The sequence below is a fragment of the Piliocolobus tephrosceles genome, chromosome 13, assembly GCF_002776525.5.
Source record: "Piliocolobus tephrosceles isolate RC106 chromosome 13, ASM277652v3, whole genome shotgun sequence".
In the NCBI taxonomy this organism is placed as follows: Eukaryota; Metazoa; Chordata; class Mammalia; order Primates; family Cercopithecidae; genus Piliocolobus; species Piliocolobus tephrosceles.
The window spans coordinates 57,181,358-57,202,366 of record NC_045446.1 but is presented as its reverse complement, the minus strand read 5'-3'; the positions used below and the strand labels follow the sequence as shown (position 1 = coordinate 57,202,366).

The following is a 21,009-nucleotide window of genomic DNA, read 5'->3' as shown; positions in this document are numbered from 1 at the left end:
CCATGCAACAATGGCTTAGGCTGGAGAAGGAAATTAGTTGTCAACATGCTCATCCCTCTCCTAGCTTTTCTCAGTGTCCGCCCAAGCCATTGGCTGTGTTGCCTACCTGCCAAGGCCTGCTTGTAGAGGCTGGGTTCTACTAAGACACCTTGGACTATCTCTGATGCTAAGCCTGGACAGAGAGTGCCCCATGTCATGACTTCTAGGCCAGGCAGCCTTCCCAGTCTACCCCTCCTCTCCCCACAGTCTGAGCCTCCCAGGCCCTACCCCACTCCATTACTGGGTACTTTCTAGAGCTGGTCCTTGGGTCATTTGCTGTCGAAGTTAGCTTCTGACCAGTGGATCAGGGTTTGCCAGTCTTCATATGGAGCTTACTGCCCTCCCCAGCAAAGTGAGCTGCACAGCTGATGTTAGCTACCCAGAGCCTAAATAATGAGCAAGCGATTATCCACTTTATTCTGAAAATTAATCTCCACAACTATTTACACAAATTCCATAGATCTACTGTTGCTATTCTTGTTAGATGTAACAAGCATCCCAAAAGAAAATGGGAGGCCTATATATTCCCTTGACTCCTGTACTTTTTTTTTATATAGACATCCCTATTCCCATTTAGGAAGAGTCATAGATCCTTCTTTGAACAATCTAGCTATGTGCCAATTCCTAGAGTATCTGGCAAATGACCTCCAGCTTCCCTAGGCTCTCCAAAACATTAAGGAATCAACAGAGTCCCTGTTGGGTCCAAACTGAGAGAAGGCTGCGGGTTTTCCACCGTAGACCAACAGATTTCTCAGCCCATAGGGAAATTCTGGTTCATGATGAAATAAGATTGTTTATCCTTAACCCAGCATTTGCATATATGTATATATCCCAATACATCTAAACATTTGTTAGTCAGTTTTGACTATATCATTTCAAATTAAGCCAAGTACCAACTCTTTTACGTAATTTTTATTTCCCAGTCTTCACTCAACTGTAGATTCTTTTAATGTTAAATTCTCCTCTTCCTACAATTTGTCAACTGTATGATTTTCTTCAAAGCCAGCCAGAAGCCCAGGTACATGCCTGCTCAAGTTGTAAAGCATAAAAATGTCTGTATTCTTAGGAGATGTTGGTTTTGAAAGATTTTTGGCTTCCTCTGTGTCACCTCGAGTACATGGGCATTTTGATTTTGCCCATAAATGTCTGTAAAGAGAAGATAGCATACTGGATTCCTTCATTTAGTGGTCTAGCAAATATTTAAGGAGAACAAGTCTGTGGCAGACACCATCCTGGCCTCTTTAAAGAACTAAAAGAGCCATGTTCACATGGAAAGTCTTCATTTGAACTTGGGGGGGCATCATAGCAAGTGTGGATAGCTGTTTGCATTTATATAAATAATTTTTTCTATACCTGAATTCTTTTAGACCAAGAAATTCAACGTCTGAAAATGGGGATGGAAACTTTGCTGCTTGCCAATGAAGATAAGGTAAGATGGTCATTGGGTAGCCCTGTCTTTTCCACGCTTACATCCCTGGCTCTGTTTGGTCCCTGCTGGTCTCTGATATTCTGGACAGGGCCATGCTTATTATGCCATTGACATAGGGGTATGTCAGGAGAATGACTTATGTCTCCTAGAGACCTGGCCTCAGCCACCTGTTTTTGGCTTTGAGAAATGGAAAGTTTGTCTAAATGGAATCTCCTAAAGGCAGATGATAGCCCTGCCTGTTCCTGCTGGTGTGGGGGGAAAAAAATACTGCTGCTGCTGAGATCACTGCCAATATCATAGCTCTTGCTGGAATTCCTAGCAAAATAGCCCCCCCAATCTCCCATATGCATGATCTAACAATAGAACCATCATAGAGACACTTGGCAGCATGCCGTGCCTCAGTTTATCCTTTGCATCTAATTTTGGCACAGTCATAAATAGCTACCTCTATAAATAAAGAGTACCTGGCTGGTATAAACATCATCTCTGAGGATCACAACCCTTCATTTTACAGATGAGGAAACAGACTCAGAGTGCTTAAGTAATTTGGCCTAAGGTCAGGTAACTAGTAAATAGCATAGCCAGCTTTCACACCCAAGTTTGTCTACGACCTGTGTGGTCTCCCAAGTTCCTTTCAAGGCCTTTGCCTTGAATGAAATGATCTTCTCTGGGAATTCACTCTGCAGTATGAGGTATCTCAGACTCCTAGGGAACAAATGAGTATATTGGGATAAATATGACAGCTTTATTTTAGTCTTATTTTGTGTCGCTCCAGTGGGCAACACTAGGACCAGGAGGCAGATTTCAATGACCACTTCAGGAAGGTAGGAAGACAGTGAGTTTCATGCTTCTGAAAATGTTTAAGCCCTGTGAAGGGTGTCTCAGATGACTCACAGTCTTCAGGTAGAGTCGCGAATGCCTGCAGATGCCTATGAGGCAGACCACTGAAATCCCAACTCTGTGGAATGGGGCCTGGACACTCTTTTCCTTTGGTTCCACGTGGGATTTCTTTTCGTTGTGCCCAGAACATAAGGTGGGTCCCAAAATGAAATCATCTGAGCTGCCAGCGTAGCATTAATCTAAATCTCTGCTCACACTGTGGCAGGACTGTCGGATAGAGGAGCTTACGGGGCTGTTAAACCAGTACCGGAAGGTAAAGGAGATTGTGGTGGTCACTCAAGGTAAGAGCAAGGGCAATCCTATCGTTGTCTCTGAAAGATATTCCATCAGCTGTGTTAAATCCAGGGGCAGTCCTGCTAGCAGCCGTTTCACCTCTATTTCGGAGAAGACTCTCTACTGGAGAACAGAGCTGTTTAGACTTTTCTGCATGATGAGAAATTAGCAGTTGTTGATTTCCAGAAATATTACCAAATGGAAGTCAGCTCAGGGCCTTCAGGGACTATCCAGATCACCAAGAATGTAAAGCCTGTGAATTCCCCACCCTTGTAGGGTCTCTTATGCACCTTCCCAGGACACACCTTAGAGGCAGCAAGTGCAATTAAACCTGGATCAAAAATCAACTCAGTGCTGTCATTGAGGATTAGAGCTCATCCACCTCCTAGAAAATCTAAAGCTCTGCAGCAGACTCAGAGGGCCCTCTGGGAGCCTTCTTCGAGTTGCTGGGCCTGAGTTGCTATAGGAAGTCACAGGACAGAGAGAGCTGCTGTGTTTTATATTTGCTGCCCAGACTGAATGCAACATGCAAGCAGCATCAGGGTTCTTATGGGCATAGTGGTGCATGTGCCAGGCTGCCTTCACTGTTCATGCCATTGACCTGGGCTCCCATCATAGATCCTGAGGAAGCAGCTATTTCACAGCACAGGGCTGCTTTGAAGGATATTCAGGAACCTCTGATTCTGGCTGAGTTTCTGCCTCTTCTTGGGAAGAAGCCAAGCCTCTGCCAGGATGTGGCTGACTGGTCACTGACCAGGGCCTCTGCCAGCCCTCACACACAGCCCTCTTTTTTTTTTTTGAGATGGAGTGTCACTCTGTCACCCAGGTTGGAGTGCAGTGGCACAATCTCAGCTCACCATAACCTCTGCCTCCCAAGTTCAAGCAATTCTTATGCCTCAGCCTCCTGAGTAGTTGGGATTACAGGCACCTGCCTGTAATTTTTGTATTTTTAGTGGAGATGGGGTTTCAACATGTTGACCAGGCTAGTCTGGAACTCCTGACCTCAAGTGATCCGCCTGCCTCAGCCTCCCAAAGTGCTGAGATTATAGGCGTGAGCCACTGCACCTGGCCTCACAGCCCTCTTTTTAAGATCATGGATCAAGTCACTCTCAGGGCTTTGATTACCTGTAGCTAAGGAGTGAGAAGTTTGGAGGCAGGGGCTACCTTACCTCTGTTCTGCAAATAAACTTTGACCTTGAAATGATCCTGATGCCAGCCCTTGCTCAGATGCCCTGAAGATTCTTCAGAATCACACTTTACTGTCCCTTTATGTATTTCTTAGTCTTTCTTGATGAAGGAGATACAATGTTAAAATTTTGTGGCATGATTATAAGTTTCTAAACAATTCACACAGTATGAATTCAACAATTCACTCTTACTGCATTAATGCTTGCAGGGCCTTCGGAGAGAACTCTCTCAATCAATGAAGAAGAACTGGAGGGAGGTTTCAGAAAGTGGAACACTACAAACAAGGGCCCTGAAGAATTATTTAAACAAGAGGTACTGTGTTTCCATCCATGATGTAGGGTTTCAGCAGCTCCTCCAAGCTTGCCCTGAGCTTGAGGGAGGATCTAGTCAGACATGTGTCAGGTATATATCTTGGCAGGTGAATACTTAAATTTAATAAAGTGCCCTTCAGGCTGTGGTGGGGATAGGGGAGCAAAAGGCTGAGGCTCTGGCCTGTGCTCTGGTTGGAGGCAGCATGGTGGATACTGGAACTTTCAAGGATAGGAGTTCTTCTTTTTAATCAGGCTGCTAGTTTATTTTTATCTTTTTTTTTTTTTCCTCTAGAATGTAAGCATAGACCAAAGGTGGTGTTTGATTTATCTACCACCCTTTCTCCAAGGTCTGCAGTAATGCCTGATACCCAGTAGAATTCAACAAATATTTGTTGAATGAACAAACATGTCTTGCTCATTTAGAGGAATTAACTGCAACCTCTGAAATGCTGCATTCCTTCTTGACTGATATGCCCTTCAGTCCCTATAGCCAGGACACAGATTTTCCTTCTCATCTATTTCGTTTGTTTAAACTTCTGGTCCTATTGTATGACTCTCTCTAGACTTAAGCTAGATACAAATAAACAAAACCTCAGGTGAAGGAGGGGCTTCAGCCTAGGGTCCAAAAGATTCCTGAAACTTCAGACTATCAAACTGAAAAGAATCTTAGTGCTTCAGTTCAACCTTTTTAATTAAGGAGCAAAAGCATCATCCAGCGAGCCAGTTATTGACTCAGAGCAAGCACACCAGATTGCTGGCAATTACAGAATAGTGGTGTCCAAGTCTTACTGTATACCTCCATGTGGTCACTGTGATGAACACTCTACCTGGCAGAATCTGGGCTTGAACTCAGGTCTGACCACAAAGCCCAGGCTTTTAAAACTATACTGTAATGCCAGAGTTGTTCTTATAGTAGACCAAGAGGATGCTAGGATCTAGAGAAAAGAGGCAGTACTGGAGACTGTGTTCTTTCATAACCACCATTAGCTCAAGGTGGCTCCGCCTGTGATGCTAGGTGCACTGCTGAAGGCACAGTGTTGTGCTAGGTGCAGTACTGAAGACACAGGACTGTATTCTTTCATACCATCATTAGCTCGTGGTCGTTCCACCTGTAACGTTCTTTCCTTTCTTGCCTTAACCAGTTTTCATTTCTCAAAATTCAGCTCAGCTGTTCTCCTCTCCAAAGCTTTCTCAGCCTTCCCACCAGTGAGAGGGAGCCCCCCTCTCCCACTACTCCCATATTGTGTTACAGGTGTTGGAGCCAAAAGAACATTGCACATTGTTCTGTTCTCCTAGTTTACTTGTCTGTCTCCCAGATGTGGGGAGTGCTTGCCCCAGACCTGGCACAGGGTCTGGCAGGGAGTAGATGTTGCTGATGTTTATTGGGTGACCGTATCAAATGGGATTCTCTCATTGAAAGCAACAAAATTTGGCTCTGGCTAATCTAAGCCGAAAAGAATTGTTTTTAAAAGAGTGTGCAGTGGCTTGCTGAATGAAAGGAAAAGCTGAAGAACCAAGCTCAGGAAGGGAAGGAGCAGAAAAAGCCCAAGAACCCAGGTCTCAGGACTCTACTGCTGGGATATGAACATGATCTAAGCTCTAGGGCCCAGGAAGGAGAGGCAAGCTGGCCCAGATGGACTGATAGGCCTACCACGCCCCCTTGGCATCTTGAAAGAGCAAGGCATCTATAATGATGTATCCACCATGGCTGTACCCAGGGAGGAAATGTCTCCCTAAAAGGAATCATGTAAAGAACGGGGAAAGATGGTGGGTGGTCCCCAAACAGACTGTCCTCTACCATGACTCTTCTGTCTCTGGTGCAGATGCCTCCGAGATGTAGCTCTCCTACAGTGGGGCCACCTCCATTGCCACAGAAATCACTGGAAACCAGGTAAGAGGCCTGGGCATTTCCCCACAGCCACTGTGCTCTCAGGCTTGCCTTGGGGCTGCCGAAGTGGATGGTGAGGGCCGTGAATGGTAAGCATGGCCACTGCATCCTAGGTGCACCTCCCCATCTGTTGTTAGGGCAGTTACAAACCAGGCCTGCCTCTTTTGGCCACAGAAGGGCTTCTCATCCTTCAGGCTGAGGGTGTGGATCATTGTCACTGAGAAAGGATCTGGCCAGGGATTGGAGCGTCAGAGGAGAGGTGGCTGCAACTCATCTGTGTCTTACAACAGCTCCTCAGAGCTGAGAGCATCGTGTGATGTATGTTGCTTTTGTCAGCCTCTGCTTCCTGCTCATAGAGAGAATTTAGCCCTTTGGCAATCGAAGCTCTCTAGGGATGGCCATGTCTTCTCATAGCAGTTGGTGTAATTGCTTTAGGGATGCTTCACAACAATGAACTAATAATGGGCTCACCTCTTGAGGTCATTTGACTGCCATCTGTCTTGTTCCCTCTAAAATAAACCTAAATCTAGTTCCCTAGGCCTGCACTTTAGCACACATTTTGAAATTGAGCCCCATGTAAGGGTAACATGGAGGCTTCACTACAAAGAGCAGGCTGCCTTTCAGCTAAGGTGTTGGGGCAGATGACCACAAGCATCACAGAAACTCCCCAGAATGGTGCTGAGTCTCCAGAACCTGCACTCTGAGTCCACTTTCCAGAAAGCAGTTGTCCCCTTGAGCCTTTAGCCCAGAGGAAAATGGTAATGTTAAAGAAGTTGATCAGGCAATCCTTAGTTTTGGAGAATAAGAATTGTGGTTTATGAGTTCACTGAGGGAAGGTCAGTACCAAGGAACTCAGACTGACCAGATTTACAAGAGACTAATATTTGTTTAAATGATGACTTATTCGTATAAACTGAGAAATATGACTGCCAAGGAGACTTGGCACAGGTTACCCTTGTGACCACTGGTGGCATTGCCTCTTGACACATTTGGTGCCCTTCTCTGCAAAATAGACCCTGAGAGAACCAAATGAGTGTAAGCAGACTAGACAGGCATGCAGATCCAGAACAGAGTGTGGAAGGGTCCTAGCAGGTGATGTTCTAGAGCCATGGCTGGCTAATGTGTTCATCTGCACTCTGAGGAGGCCCAGGTCCCTGGTCCCTGGATTACTCTTAGACTCAGACAAGCCCAGCATCAGTGCCTTTCCGCTCTTTTGACACTTAGACCTTGGTCTTTTATGACCACACAATTGTCACCTCAGTGCAGCAGAATTGAGTGTATTCTGGCTTTTTGTGCAATGCCAAGAACATTTCATTTGGATTTAAGTGACCCCCCTCATGCCCTTGCTAACACATTATTGATCCAGTCTATCCCCCAAGGTGGGCCAGTCTCATTTTGTATGTAACAGCTATTATGAGAGGGTATTTTTTTTTTTCAGTGACCTTGAACCTAAGCCCAAGACCACTGGTTAAGCATTTGAAATGGCCTCTGCGTGAGTGGTAACATGTAACTTCTTCTTGTAACTATTTCTTTCTTTTGTGTTTTTTTCAGGGCTCAGAAAAAGCTCTCTTGTAGTCTAGAAGACTTGAGAAGTGAATCTATGGATAAGGTCAGCTCATCAACCTATCCTTAAAGATGACTGAGTTACTTTTTTGGGCCTAGCATAGTACTGGGATATATACAGGCAGGTCCTGGTCCCTACCTTGTAGAGGATTTTATAAAGTTGTGGGGGAACCAGGAATGACATGAACATTCTGAGAAAATTAACCAACCGGGTATGGCCCTAAGCATCTTAGAGGAAGGACAATTCAGGAAATGCTGCCTGGAATTGATGAGAGAAGATGTTGAGGTCGGCAAAGCTTGGTTAGAGTCTGCCGGGCACCAGCAGGTTTTGGGAAATGGTGGGGAGTAGGACGAGGTAAGGTCAGAGCCATGAGACAGTCCTATATCCCTGGGGCACTTGGGGACATCATACAGATTTTGTAATGATGAATTAATGTGAATAAAGGAGATGATCCCAAGGGAAGATGTAGGATCTTCAGGATGTTGGAGTGAGCTGTTGTAAGAGCCTATGGAGGAGGGTTTTGTGGCTCCTTATATGGGAGTAGCCCTTGATCATGTGGGTGGACCTCATCCTGCAGGGGACAGTAGCAGGCTCTTGAGCTTGGTCATTAGAGACCAAGGGAACCTGCCCTGATAGAGGCCCTTCAGTGAGCCTGTGCTGCATACCATCCCTAGGTCTCCAATAATGTTCATCAGCCTCCTTGTTGATACAGTGGAGAACCATAAAGGCTGAAGTTGGCAGGAGCCCTGGGCTTATTCAATCGCTTTGCTCCCGTGGTCCCATGTCTCTTCGTTGCCATGGTCATGTCGCTGGCAGCTACCCAGGACATCTGTCCATGGAGTGGGACGGGGATCTTTCCTGCCGTGGATGATGATTACTTGACATGAAGATGTGGAGGGAGGGGATGAGCCTTTCAGATTTAAGCAAACAGGTAGTCCTGAGTTGTTGCTGTTTGTGAATAACACAAGTCTCTTTTTCTCCACATAAACGAAATCCTCTTGTTACTCCATAGTGTATGGATGGGAACCAGCCCTTCCCGGTGGTAGAACCCAAGGTACATTACTTCATGCCCCATCGCCTATTTGTGCTTACACTGTTTGCTAGTATTTTAACTTAGCAAGTCATAGTTTTCATAACCTTAAAATGTGCTAACTGTAAGGAGTAAGAGGGCAAGAGGAAAGAAGCAACTTTTCTCTCCAATTTTATTTTTATGTGCACTCAGCTATTTAATATGCTTTCACTACCATTATCTGTGGGACAGGATTTATTATTATCACCTCCATTTTATAGGCTCAGAGAAATTAATCTTTAACAAAGTAATCTAGATTTAATCACTGGGAAGGGGATTGCTACGATCTCAGCACACTGAAGAATGTGATAGCTCTCATCCTTTCTGGACTGATATGTCATGGTTAAAAAAACACAAGTGTACACCCAGTCCCGCTTTGATGAACAAGTCATGTTATAAAAATTCCATTAGGACTGATTTTCTCCAGGGAAGCCTGTCATGGAGGAGGATTAAGGTTTTAGGCCAGCGCACAAATGTTGAGCCCATAAAGAAATGAAGATTCATATAATTAGCATTATTTCAGCCACACCCAACGACCATTTATAACATTACATGGAAAATGTATTGTGAGGCTGATGGCATTTCCCTTCTCTGTCCCCTGCCTCCATGTCCATATGAAACATGGAGCTTCTCATTGCTTTCTGACTTCTGCCTGAGAGGGTCATTTTATGTTTTCACATCCATATGGTGAATCATATGAGGCATCTCTGCTCCTTCACATCTGTGTAAGAGAAAGATCTTTTCTGCACATCTGCATGTATATAAGGGGCTTCTCTACACTTCCATATTTGTAGCAGTTGGTGCTTCAAGTGAGCAGCCATTCCTTGGGCCATCTGAACAGCAAAAGTCTTCTGCCTGCTCCCCTGCCCAGGTGCTCTGGAACACAGGCCCTTGAGCCTGGGGTTGGTGTGGTCCCTTTGTGAATTGAAAGGCTTCCTATGGAGACAGCTGTTAAATCGCTCAGCAGTCCCCCCTCCCACCTCAGCTTCACAGAGATCATTCACAGGTGTTTCTAAAGCACACCTGTAAGTGACCACCTCCTCCTTTGGAAACATGCCCAGCTCACAGGCTCAAGGTTTAAGATGCCAATTTGATTACCAAGAAATATGAGTGATGTGGGACTATTTATAAAGGAAAAAATGCTCCAGATTAAAAGATTAATTCTTATATGGTTTTGACCATAATCACAATCTTATACAACCTCAGTTATTCAACATGGTCACCCCTCTCCGCTCACCCACATACACCACTGTCCTCCCCAGAACTGCTCCACAGGTGCAGAACCGTTCCACGGCCATCTTTCTGCAGCATTCCTGACTTTGGTATCTGGCCCTTGCTTAAACTGGCTCTTGCTTTCTGTGACTGAGAGCTCATTTCATTGTAAGACATCCTTTGCATTCTTTTCTAGCTCTGCGAGCTTCTCTAAAATGTGCATCTGCTGATCCTCTCTCTCCGTGTCTAGCCCATGGAAAAAGTCAATCTCCTCTATTTCTGACAGCGCTGGAATTTAAGTCCCTCTTGCCCTCTCTGAGTGCTCTGTTATCTGGGCTGAACATCACCTTCTCATGTGCGTGGATCACAAGCCTTTCAAGCTGCTACTTAGTCTTCTTAGGATCGGCATTAGTTTCTCAATGTATTCTTCAAGTTTTGCCCTGGACCAGACTTGGAGTGTGATATTCTAGATGTAGTCTCACCAGCGCCTGCCTTGGTCTAAGGACTGCTTTTCTAGCTTGCTGTTTCTTTAGGCCCTGGGTATGTGATATTTCCTGTGTTTTTCTCCTTATCCACTGTTCACTGTGTGCTAGGCCCTGTGGATATGTTATTTCCTGGCAAACTTGAGGCAGGAATTGTTATTCTCCATTTAGAAATTATCAAACAGAGGTCCTGAGAGGTGGAAGAGAAAGAGCTTTGTCTGAGTTGGTCTGACTCAAAGCCTAGGCCCTTTCTATTCTGGAGTGCTGCTTCTCTGTTCTAATTTAAAGCAGCTGGATAATCAGTTCTACACTACTCCCTTGGCTGGGGCTTCTGTTCCCCCACAGCCAGGAGGATTGTTCTTTTTGGAGACTGGAGAAACAGAACTGGAGCTGAGCATCTGCGTCATGTCCTGACATTGCACTGCCTTCCGCATCAGTGAGTCATTTCTTCCCAGCTCTTATTCTTGGCCTGAGCAGAGCTCAGAGAGTCCTTTCCATTGTCCTTGATTCCTTTTTTGCTATCTTTCTTATAGGTCTGGACTGCCTTTTAAACCCCATCCTTGGGTTAGGTATGTGTTCTCTTTGCATCTCAGCTCCTCAGGGAGTTCCCCGGGTGGCCCACTTGGGCCCTTGGCTGTCTCTACCCCGCCTTGAGGGAGCATACGTGATGATGCAACCAGAAACCTGTTTTTGAGAGCTCTTCCCCCCTCCCATATGTCCTATATAATAGGGAGCTTGGAGTCATGCCCTTCAGGTCTCTAAAATTTTTGAACACTAGCTTCTCACAGTCAGTGGTTCCTGGGTCTGACTGCATTAGTATAATCTGAGCTAATCTGAGATGCTTGTTAAAAATATAGACATCTGGGGTGTGCTTCCAGAGGGACCGAATCAGGGACTGGGCATAGGAGGGATCTGGGAATTCATGTTGTTTTACAAGTGCTGCAGGTAATTATGAAGAGCAGCCAGCACATGAACTACCATTTGGAAACTGTGGGTCTTGACCACATGTCTGATCATGTCTAATCTTTATGTCATGGGTCATCACAAACTTGAAAATCTCATGGCCTTCCTCTCTCAAGGTTCTAGTTACTTCTCCTCTACTAGCCAGTTCTTCCAGAATTCTTTCAGAATTCAGTTTCCTCTTCCTGTATCTCTCCTTTCTGAATTATTTTTAGGGAGTTATAGTCAATGTTCAATGAATGAACTGAATCTCAAACAATTTCTAGGACATACATTTATAAGCAAATTGAATTGGAAATATATTGGATATTTGGCTTTTAGCTAAATGGAACTTCAGAAGATGTCTCAGTCACAGCAGCCTTCCATTACTGTTCTGACTTGTCAGTTTGAAATCTGTTTGTTTTTCATATTACTTTTCTTCTGGATCTAATCAGGTGATCCACAGCTGATTCCTGTAGTGACATTGCTTCAATTTCTCTTTTCTTTTATTCTCACTTTCACAGTACATTCCACTGTGTTTCTCTCGGGTTTGCAGATTTAGAGGCCATTGTATGCCTCTTTACCAAATAAGTGCTATCTCCTTCCTCATTTAATCAGCTTGTTTCTTTGGGTCCAAGCATGGAGCTGGCTGCACTGAGGCTCTACCTCGTGCAGACTGTGATCCTAAGTTCCCAAAAGAGCTCTGTTGACATGTAGTCCTCTGGCCCGTTTCTTGTTGTCACCTTCCCCAAGAGTGTGTGTATCTTTATGCTTGCCTTAACATGATGTTTTTAAAGAAGCCATGATCACAATATACGGTTTTTTTCTTCTTTTGCTCCAAATTTAAACTATAATTTCTCTTCTATACCATACCCGCTCTCAGGCAAGATCCATATCATTTGTGCAGTTGGTCAGGCCCTCACAGAGATCTGCCCTTGCCTGGTCTGAGTAAGGGTCCCAGTTAGCAGAAGCACCTCTCTCCTCACCACAGAAAAGCAAATCTGGGGGAAACAGAGAAGCCCAGACCAGACTGAGCTCAGTTTCCTCTCTTGCAGGGTTGTTATTTTACATATATTTGTATGTATGTATGATAAAGCACTAGGCAGCTTTTACTAGAATGCCAATTTTCATATCCAAAGAGCTTGCAGAGTAATTCATGGCTGTTAATTCACTGGGTCTCTGAGCACTAGGCCAGGCAGCAAAGGCCCCTTTGCAAGACAACTTCACTTCCTGTTAGAGGCAGTTGCAGTCAGCCCCAGATTTGCACTTGACTCTGTCCCTGTCTTACTGTGTGGCCTTGGAAAAGTTTCTTCCTTCCTTGGAACTCTTGTCCCTTTTCAGACTAGCTAAATAACCTTTGAGGGGTCTTCAAGTCACCATATGTGAAAAATGGCTCTTAGAAAACAGGGAGTTGTTCTGTATCCAAGGATTTCCTAACTGAGGCTAACAGCTAAGTCGGTATCTCTCTTTTTCTCTCACCTTCCAATAGGGCAGCCCTTTCTTGGCGGAGCACAAATATCCCACTTTACCTGGGAAGCTTTCAGGAGCCACGCCCAATGGAGAGGCTGCCAAATCTCCTCCCACTGTCTGCCAGCCTGACGCCACGGGGAGCAGCCTGCTGAGGCTGAGTGAGTGTCCAGTCCTGGTGCTGGTGGCCTCTGAGCAGCATCCTTGGCACTTTCAGTGATTGTATAAGATCCCTGCACCTACCACCACAATCCACAGTTGGAGAATGGTGGGGTGGGTGGCTGGAACAAGTTGTACCTTGGGGTGGTCCCACCTCTAGAGGCTCCCCCTGGGTGAGCTGTTTTCTAAGGTAAGCATTCTATAGTCTCAGCAAACCAGGGTGTGTGTATCCCCTACTTCTTTTCAGCTGCAGCTTTTCACCCTCATTTCCTCTCTTCTTCTCTTCCTCCTCTCGAACCCCTTCCTGTCCTTCCTAGCATTGTTTTCCCTCCTCTCAGATACCCCCTTCTACCCTTCCTGCCCCTCACGCTTCCTTCCTCTGTCATTCTGATCTTCTCTCTCCTGTGTCCACCTTCTTCTCTGCAGCTTCCCTATTCCCAGTAGGGGGGTATCATGCACTCCAAGTGGGAGCATTTCCTTAGGCAAATGGAGTCAGTGGCCAGTGGGCAAGGGTGTCGGTCTACAGGTATCCTTTCGGTGGGTAAGACCTGAAACCACAGAGGCTTTTGCTGCTTTTCATTCAAAACAAGCCATCTTTCCCCACCAGCAGCAGAAGATTCAATGGGCCCAGGAGGGAACATTCTGGTCCTGGCAGAGTTCTTCCTGAGGCTCCTCAGCCTCAGCTCTTCTCTGAGCTGGCCTATGCATTGGCCTCATGAAGGCCAGCTCTGCCGTTGGCTGCAGGAACTTCAGATGAGCCCTTGAGTGAGTTCTAGTGACACTCAAACTGGACTCACTACGGCTTCAGATTGTTCTAGTGTGAGCTGAGTGAGCCCAGGCACCTGCACAAGAGCTGCCCGTGACCTGGAGTATTCAGCCCCTGCTGCTGTCCCTTCCTTTCCCTGGGTGTAGACACCTCAGCCTGTCACAAAGGGGCACTAGGAGCACTTGGTCCCCTCACATGAAACCTCCTCTCAATGTCAGTCACCACTCACCCCATCCTTCTCCATGGGATTATTTTTCTTTCTGTTTGAGTTTTTCTCTCTTGCTCGATGACACTCTTTTGTTTATTTCTTTGCTTCCCCGTAACTCTGTTGGGCTGGATTTTGGCCTCTCTTGTTTCTTCATGTGGCTTCTCTGCTTCTTGGTTCACTGGAGATCGTGGCCGGAGTGTCAGTGCCCCCGTATTAGGTACTGTACCCATTCCAGGTGAGGTGGAGAGTGAGAATGCCTTTGTTTCCCTACCCTAACCCTCCCCCTCCCCAACACTCAGCCAGGGTCCCACTACTGCCTGCATTCCTGCATCTCCCTCTGAGGAAAAAGAACAAGCTCCTTGTTGAAATAATCCACAAGTACTTTGGACCCCAAATCCTTAACATTAAAGACATTAGCTCACCTACATTTGAAATATTGAGCACACTAATTTCTCAGCAAGGAAGCCTGGAGTCCCCACTAGTCTCTGGGATCTTGGTATGGAGTTCTGGCCTGAAGGCAGAACTGGGCAGATTCTCTGGACTCCCACTGAAGGGGAGGGCCCAGGCTTGAGGAAGAAGGGTTCCAGAGGCCACGTCCTTACATTCACGTTCATTGCCTTCTTCCAATCTCAGGAGACACAGAAAGTGGCTGGGATGACACTGCTGTGGTCAATGACCTCTCATCCACATCATCGGGCACTGAATCAGGTCCTCAGTCTCCTCTGACACCAGATGGTAAACGGAATCCCAAAGGCATTAAGAAGTTCTGGGGAAAGTAAGTTGGTGCTATTGATCCTAATTATATTGCTTTGAATTTTTCTTTTTGATTGGGCAAAGAGTCTGTGTAAGCCCCTTGTCCATTAGACATTGAAACAGCAGTCAGAACAGAGTGTTCATGTTTAAAGAGAAGAATCTTAGATATTTTTCAGGGCCAAGAGAAGGAGAAGTATGAAAGGCACCCATTAAACATATCCAGTTGCCTTTCATGTCATGTATCCTAGGCACCCACCCATTCCACACACCCTGAACATAATCTCTGCAGCTACATGGGCTTTGGGACAGACACAGATGAGACTGTATTCTCCCTTCTTAGGAGTCAATCTGTTTTAAGAAATCCTTGAAAAATCTTTGAAAGCCAAGTACTTGCTGGCCCAACTGATCCACTTTGTGACATGAGGCAGAAACTGGGGCCTCCTATAAGGCATCAAACTTTGCTTTGACCTTTATGGCAAGTGACCAAATCCCAGAGGCAGGATTAGAATTGAGGCTTGAGTCTGGCGGAGGAGCTGCAATAGGTTGTGATCCTTGATCTCTGGGAAGGTACTGAGAAACAATGCTGCCCAGGGTCCCTGTGCTGGCCTGCATGGCCTTGCAAAAGAGGAAGCACAGTGACTGTAGGCTTTCCAACTATTCCATCACAGTCTCCATGGATTCTTCTTCATGCAGAATCCGAAGAACTCAGTCAGGAAATTTCAACACTGACACGCTGGGGATGGCAGAGTTTCGACGAGGTGGGCTCCGGGCGACCGCAGGGCCAAGACTCTCTAGGACCAGGGACTCCAAGGGACAGAAAAGGTAAGGTTCCCTCCAGTCCATCTACAAAACGTTGTGTAAAATCCCAGCCAGGGTGGAGTGGGGAGAGGGTGCTTGTTGTCCCACAGCCTCCAGAAATAGAAGCCAGGAATCCTTAGTGCAGAGCTTCTCAACTTGCCCATTCAACATCCTTGGACGTTGCTCATGCTTACAAGTATGCCGAGGTAAAGACAAGCAGCTCCCTACAGCTGGAGGTAGGGAGCTAGGGTAGAAGGGTGGGCCCTTGGGCCTCCCTGAGCACCTCAACAGTGCTACACACCTATAACCCATTCTCAGCAGTGGGTTTACACACTAGATGGATAGCCTTGGTGTAGCCAGGAAGAGCACAGATTCTAGAATCCCAGGGAATTCCTAGGAATCGCTGCTCAACCACTTCCTAGCTATGAGCTCCAAACCGGGTTATACAATATCTCTCTCTGTGCCTCCATTTCCTCACTTGTAAAGTAGATGTCAAAAACAATTGTTCTATTAAAGTTATCGTGAGGATTACATGAGCTACTACGTGAGCTGTCTGCCATTCAAGAGTCAACAGCCTCTAGTATATTCGGGAAAGTGAGCCTTGTCTCTTACCTGCCTCTGGGTCAGCTCCATCCTTCCACAAAGACTCTGCAGAAAGATGTTGGCGGAGCTGGCCACATCTGCCACTATTTTTCATAATCCTGTGCCAAACTTTACTGTAGGATGTTAACTAAAGGGGGTTACAAAGGGATGGCACTGGAATCAATGTGGGAAGTTTCATGTCACTTTTCCCATCATACCTTAATACAAAAGCATAGAAAACATTAAACTTCTCCAGAGGTGTCCCTGGTGGAAACCCTCCAGTTACTAGCTTTACCCACTTTCCTTTGATCTCCCTGCTCTGAAAATGAGTATCTCCCCTCAAACCTGCACAGGTGAATCTTTACTACTGTGTTTTGGGGAAACCCCTTTCCCTATTCTCTTCCCCAGTCAAGCAGTCCCTACAATACATCATCTCCAGCACAATATCTCCTAAGTTCTGAGTTACTCAGCCAAGATCAGTACCCCTGGGGGCCTTCCACAGGATTTGAATGTGACATTTTATATCCAACCAAAACAAAAAGTACGCTGTAACTCTCTTCAGTTTAGTCCCCTCAAGATTGCCGTATACCAATGCAAAGTACAGGTAGTTGCTGGTTAAGATGCGTATAATTCAAATATCCGTTCTCAGAAATAATACAGTCTAGATTCCAATTAAAGAAGAAAAGCCATTTCCCTAAATGCATCATATTGTTTGCAGACCTGCATCCCCTGTGGAAGGTAGCCTTAGCTTATTTTGCACATGGATATGATACTCCACTTCCCCAGCTTGCCAAACAGGTTTCTAGTCTTACCAGGTCGTCCTGGTGCATGAGACACTGGACCTTTCCAGATCCATTCATTCTTTGAATGAGTATCCCTGGACTCCAGGTACCTTGAAAAGAAACATGCGAATGTGTAGACCATGAACTTTTACAGGCTAGAGAATCTAAGGACACACAGTCTAAGTAAGTCAGAGACCAATTCAGAGCCCTTAGAAAGTGAACCAGAGAAAGACTACCTGTATATTCAGTAATTAGATATTCTAATTTACTTAGCAATTTTCTCAATGTAGACATTACTGTTGTTTCTGATTTATGTGAGCTGAAAAAAAATCAAGCTATAGTAAGCTTGAATGATTCATCTTTGTTTGAATTCTGGCTAGTTCTTGAAGGATTGATTCTAGAAGGGGAATCATTGAGTCAGGGTATGAAAACTTTCCTAAGACCCCTCAGCATTGTCCCTAGAGTAGGAGAGCATGGTTAGGGAGCTATCTGTATTCTGACAGTCACTTTAGGGTATGGGATGACCAGGGTCAGTAGCTTTCTTTGCCAAAGGAAAAAACTACAGTTCCAGCCACAAGGCTGCTTTGTTCGAATGTCTTTGTGCTGTATTAACCGTAACAGTGGATGAGAAAGGGAAGAAGTGTGAAGAGGTCCTGATGAGATTGCTTTGTTTATCGTAATGGTGCAAAATGAATTTGCTGGTGGAAAAGAAAGGCCTTTATGACTTTCAAGTAGAAATTTGATATATGTTAATGTCCCCTGGTAATATTTATAATTTCTAGATATTAATATTTAGGTGTAGCTTTAAAACTGTTGTTGCTAATATTCTTTAGGAAAAGTACTTTGTTACTGAAAGCCTCCAGCCCCAACCTTTTTTTGTTCAATAAAACAATTGATTTTTTAAAAAATATGATAACTGATAACATTGCGTAGGCACTCTCTCTCAGATTATGGACGAACACATTTTATTTGCTTTCTTCTCCCAGGTAAAGTTTTACAGAGTTGCATTCCAGTCAGCACTGCTGGACAGAGTGCACCTATTACACCCACATCCTTGTCAGCATTAAGTATTTACATTTTTCTTTTTCAAAGTTTTCTACTTTTATGAAACGCCAAATTTCCTTTTTATTGGTAATTTAGTTTTCACGTTTGTCATTTTAATTCTTTTGTGAATTATCTGCATTTTTGTTCATTATTAATGTATTTCTTATAGATTTCTAACTGTTCTCTATTAAGATATTAAGTCATGTCTAATAATTGTGACAGTATTTTTAGGTTTGTGTCAGAATTTTACTTTTGTTTCTGATACTTTGATACATGGAATTTTCATGTTGATATAGAATTAGGTTGATCCACTTTGTGAATTCTTTCATTTTGTTTTAAATTTTTTCTGTGATTTTTAAAAACTTTGAATAATCCATTTAGGAATTATTTTAGTTTGTGAGTTTATTATGAGTTACTGTTTTTGAAGAAAAAGGCAGTAAAGTATAACGTTTAAGGCAAACAGGCTCTAGAGCCACATGGCTGGATCCCATCTTTGCAGAGAGTTTTTTTCCTGAGTTGATCTACTGAGTGTATTGCCCTTCAGGATTCCAGCTTTAGGAGAGGTCCCCAATCCTACTGCTCCCCTACCTTGGACCGCTTTTTGTTTCCTTTTCCTACACGCATAGTGAGTCAGATTCATCATGAATGTAAAGATGCTTAAGCTTCAGGGACCCTCCTTTGTATGGAGCCCTTCCAGGGTCCAGAGAGAGTCTGATCATAGTGTTAACAGGGCCAGGTGTTTTGAAAATTTTGCATAAAAGAGGTATTTTAAACACAACTAGTTTTAAGACTGCTGACTCTTTTTACTGCAACTTTCCCTTGATCGATGCTTTTCCGTATAACAGATGGTGTTAGGGCAGCTGTGGGGGTTTTGGGGGACTTGTTAAGGGGAAGTTAGCCTGAGGATACATGTGGTTTGGGTTTAGGGTGTTTGTGGTTTGCAGTCACGGCATGTTTAGTTTAGTTAGGTTTAATTCACTAGCTTTCCCACTGCACAAATGGCTTCCAGGATTTCTTCTACTTCCCATTGTGCCGATTCGCTCAGTGCTCTGTACTCACTTATGAACTGTACAATTATAAATGTGCCACGTGCTCTCCCCCTACCATGAGAAAAGCATATTTGAGAAATCTCAGCTACATCATTTGAAGTGCAATTTGAAAAGATGTTTTGGAATGTGTCAACAAAACAAATGGTTTGGCTATATATGAAGGGCATCTTCTCTGTCATCTCCAAATTATTTCCCAGTGTGTTCAGTGGTGCCCTGGCTGAGGTGGGAGATGCTGGCACTGAGAGGAGCTGAGGAGGAGGTGCAGAAGCTGGGTCTGATTCTGTGTGAACACCTCAAGGCTTAGGAGGGAGGAGAGGATTCACAAAACAAAAAAATGGGAAGACTACTGGAGATGAGGCCCAGAGCTCTAGGTGGTTTTGAAAAGGTCAGTAGGACAGAGGTTTTCCAATTTATGATCTCAAAAACACTTATTTCCCCTTTAGAGCTGAAATGTTAGGTTCACAAAGACTAAGCAAAAAATAAAAGTTAAAAAATTTAAAAAAGAACTGAAAGGTCCCTCAGATATGTTTGTTTTTCCCACTTCCAAGAAGCAAGGAAACAAATGAAATAAAAACCAAATAGAATATAAAACAAAAGTGATAAAATGAACATTGAAATTTGAGAGAAATTACTTTCTTACATTAAAAAACAAATTATAAACAAAAAAATCCAGATCATAACAAAAGCATTATTTGCTAAGAGCAAGAGATAAGTTTTAAACAAAAAAAGTGAATAGCCTTCTAGATTGTTGTTCATATAAGATGAATGATATGAACCCACTGGGAAAAAGTTGAAATTTCTTGCTGAGTTTACATGATATACTGACAGTGACAAAGATAACATAAAACTCATGTACTGCCACAAGGACATAGACAACACATGAGTTAAATGAATACTGTCAATTCAAAGAATGTTTAAGGTTAGCCATAGCGTTAGAAACTTGAATGTGTTATAGTTTTACAACTTACATATAAAAGACATTTGATAGAGGCCTTTCTAAATTTAAATGATTCTAAAAATGTACATGACCATACCAGTTATAAATTGTGAAGATAAAACTTTTTAACTATTATCATAAAAGATAAATATTGATCACATTAGAAGACTAAATCAACCATCTGTTGTCATAGAAAATATTATAAAGTTGTGGACATATAAAGAAACAGTCAAAGAGTATCCACCCAAAATATGAGAGTAAAAAAGTAATCTAGCTGGACACAGTGGCTCAGACCTGTAGTCCCAGCTACTTGGGAGGAGGCAGGAGGATTGCTTGAGCCCAGGAGTTCAAGGCTGTAATAAGCTATGATTACATCACTACACTCCAGCCTGGGCAGCAGAGCCAGACCCCATCTCTAAAAATAATTAATTACTAAAACCCTGTCTCTAAAATAAATACCCCATCTCTGAAATAACAAATACCCTGTCTCAAAAAAGAATCAAACTATAGAGGTATCTCGAGCTTTTATATAATAAAATATTTCTAGATTTTGTGATTTTCAGTTTTGCAAAACTTGCAATTTTTGTGGCTTGTTTTCTAATTCTAAATATTCCCTTTGTCTCTAATTACATATTCAAATTTTATACTTTTTTTGAAGAGAAAGTTTGTAAGTTCCAGGCCTCGTAAAACATTTTCAGGACCCATGAAAGCCCAGGTTCCAGATTATGATTGATCAGTCCCTGCCACAGAGTATACATCATCTCTAGCATTTGTTCTAAAATGGGGCATTCTTATCATGCTTATCCTTTAAGGAATTCCCTCACTTTTAAGAACAGCTCAACCAGGCGTTTAAAATAATATGTTTTAGGCCGGGCGCGGTGGCTCAAGCCTGTAATCCCAGCACTTTGGGAGGCCGAGACGGGCGGATCACGAGGTCAGGAGATCGAGACCATCCTGGCTAACACGGTGAAACCCCGTCTCTACTAAAAAAAAAATACAAAAACTAGCCGGGCGAGGTGGCGGGTGCCTGTAGTCCCAGCTACTCGGGAGGCTGAGGCAGGAGAATGGTGTAAACCCGGGAGGCGGAGCTTGCAGTGAGCTGAGATCCGGCCACTGCACTCCAGTCCGGGCGACAGAGCGAGACTCCGCCTCAAAAAAAAAAAAAAAAAA

General features: G+C 44.1%; 1 protein-coding gene across 7 annotated transcripts in view; it reads left to right on the top strand.

Annotated features, from left to right (window-relative positions):
* Window positions 1–21,009, top strand: part of PPFIBP2 (PPFIA binding protein 2) — a 143,699-nt gene that overhangs the window by 112,588 nt on the left and 10,102 nt on the right. For all 7 annotated transcript variants that reach the window (XR_002725850.3, XM_023190011.3, XM_023190005.1 and 4 more), the window contains 9 exons: window positions 1,407–1,468; window positions 2,574–2,649; window positions 4,038–4,141; window positions 5,964–6,031; window positions 7,580–7,637; window positions 8,605–8,646; window positions 12,784–12,922; window positions 14,528–14,669; window positions 15,341–15,469. Coding sequence is in view for 6 of the 7 variants with exons in the window: in XM_023190011.3 (XP_023045779.1) it covers window positions 1,407–1,468; window positions 2,574–2,649; window positions 4,038–4,141; window positions 5,964–6,031; window positions 7,580–7,637; window positions 8,605–8,646; window positions 12,784–12,922; window positions 14,528–14,669; window positions 15,341–15,469 (820 nt within the window). In the remaining variant the exon portion in view is untranslated. The remainder of the gene's footprint in view (window positions 1–1,406; window positions 1,469–2,573; window positions 2,650–4,037; window positions 4,142–5,963; window positions 6,032–7,579; window positions 7,638–8,604; window positions 8,647–12,783; window positions 12,923–14,527; window positions 14,670–15,340; window positions 15,470–21,009) is intronic.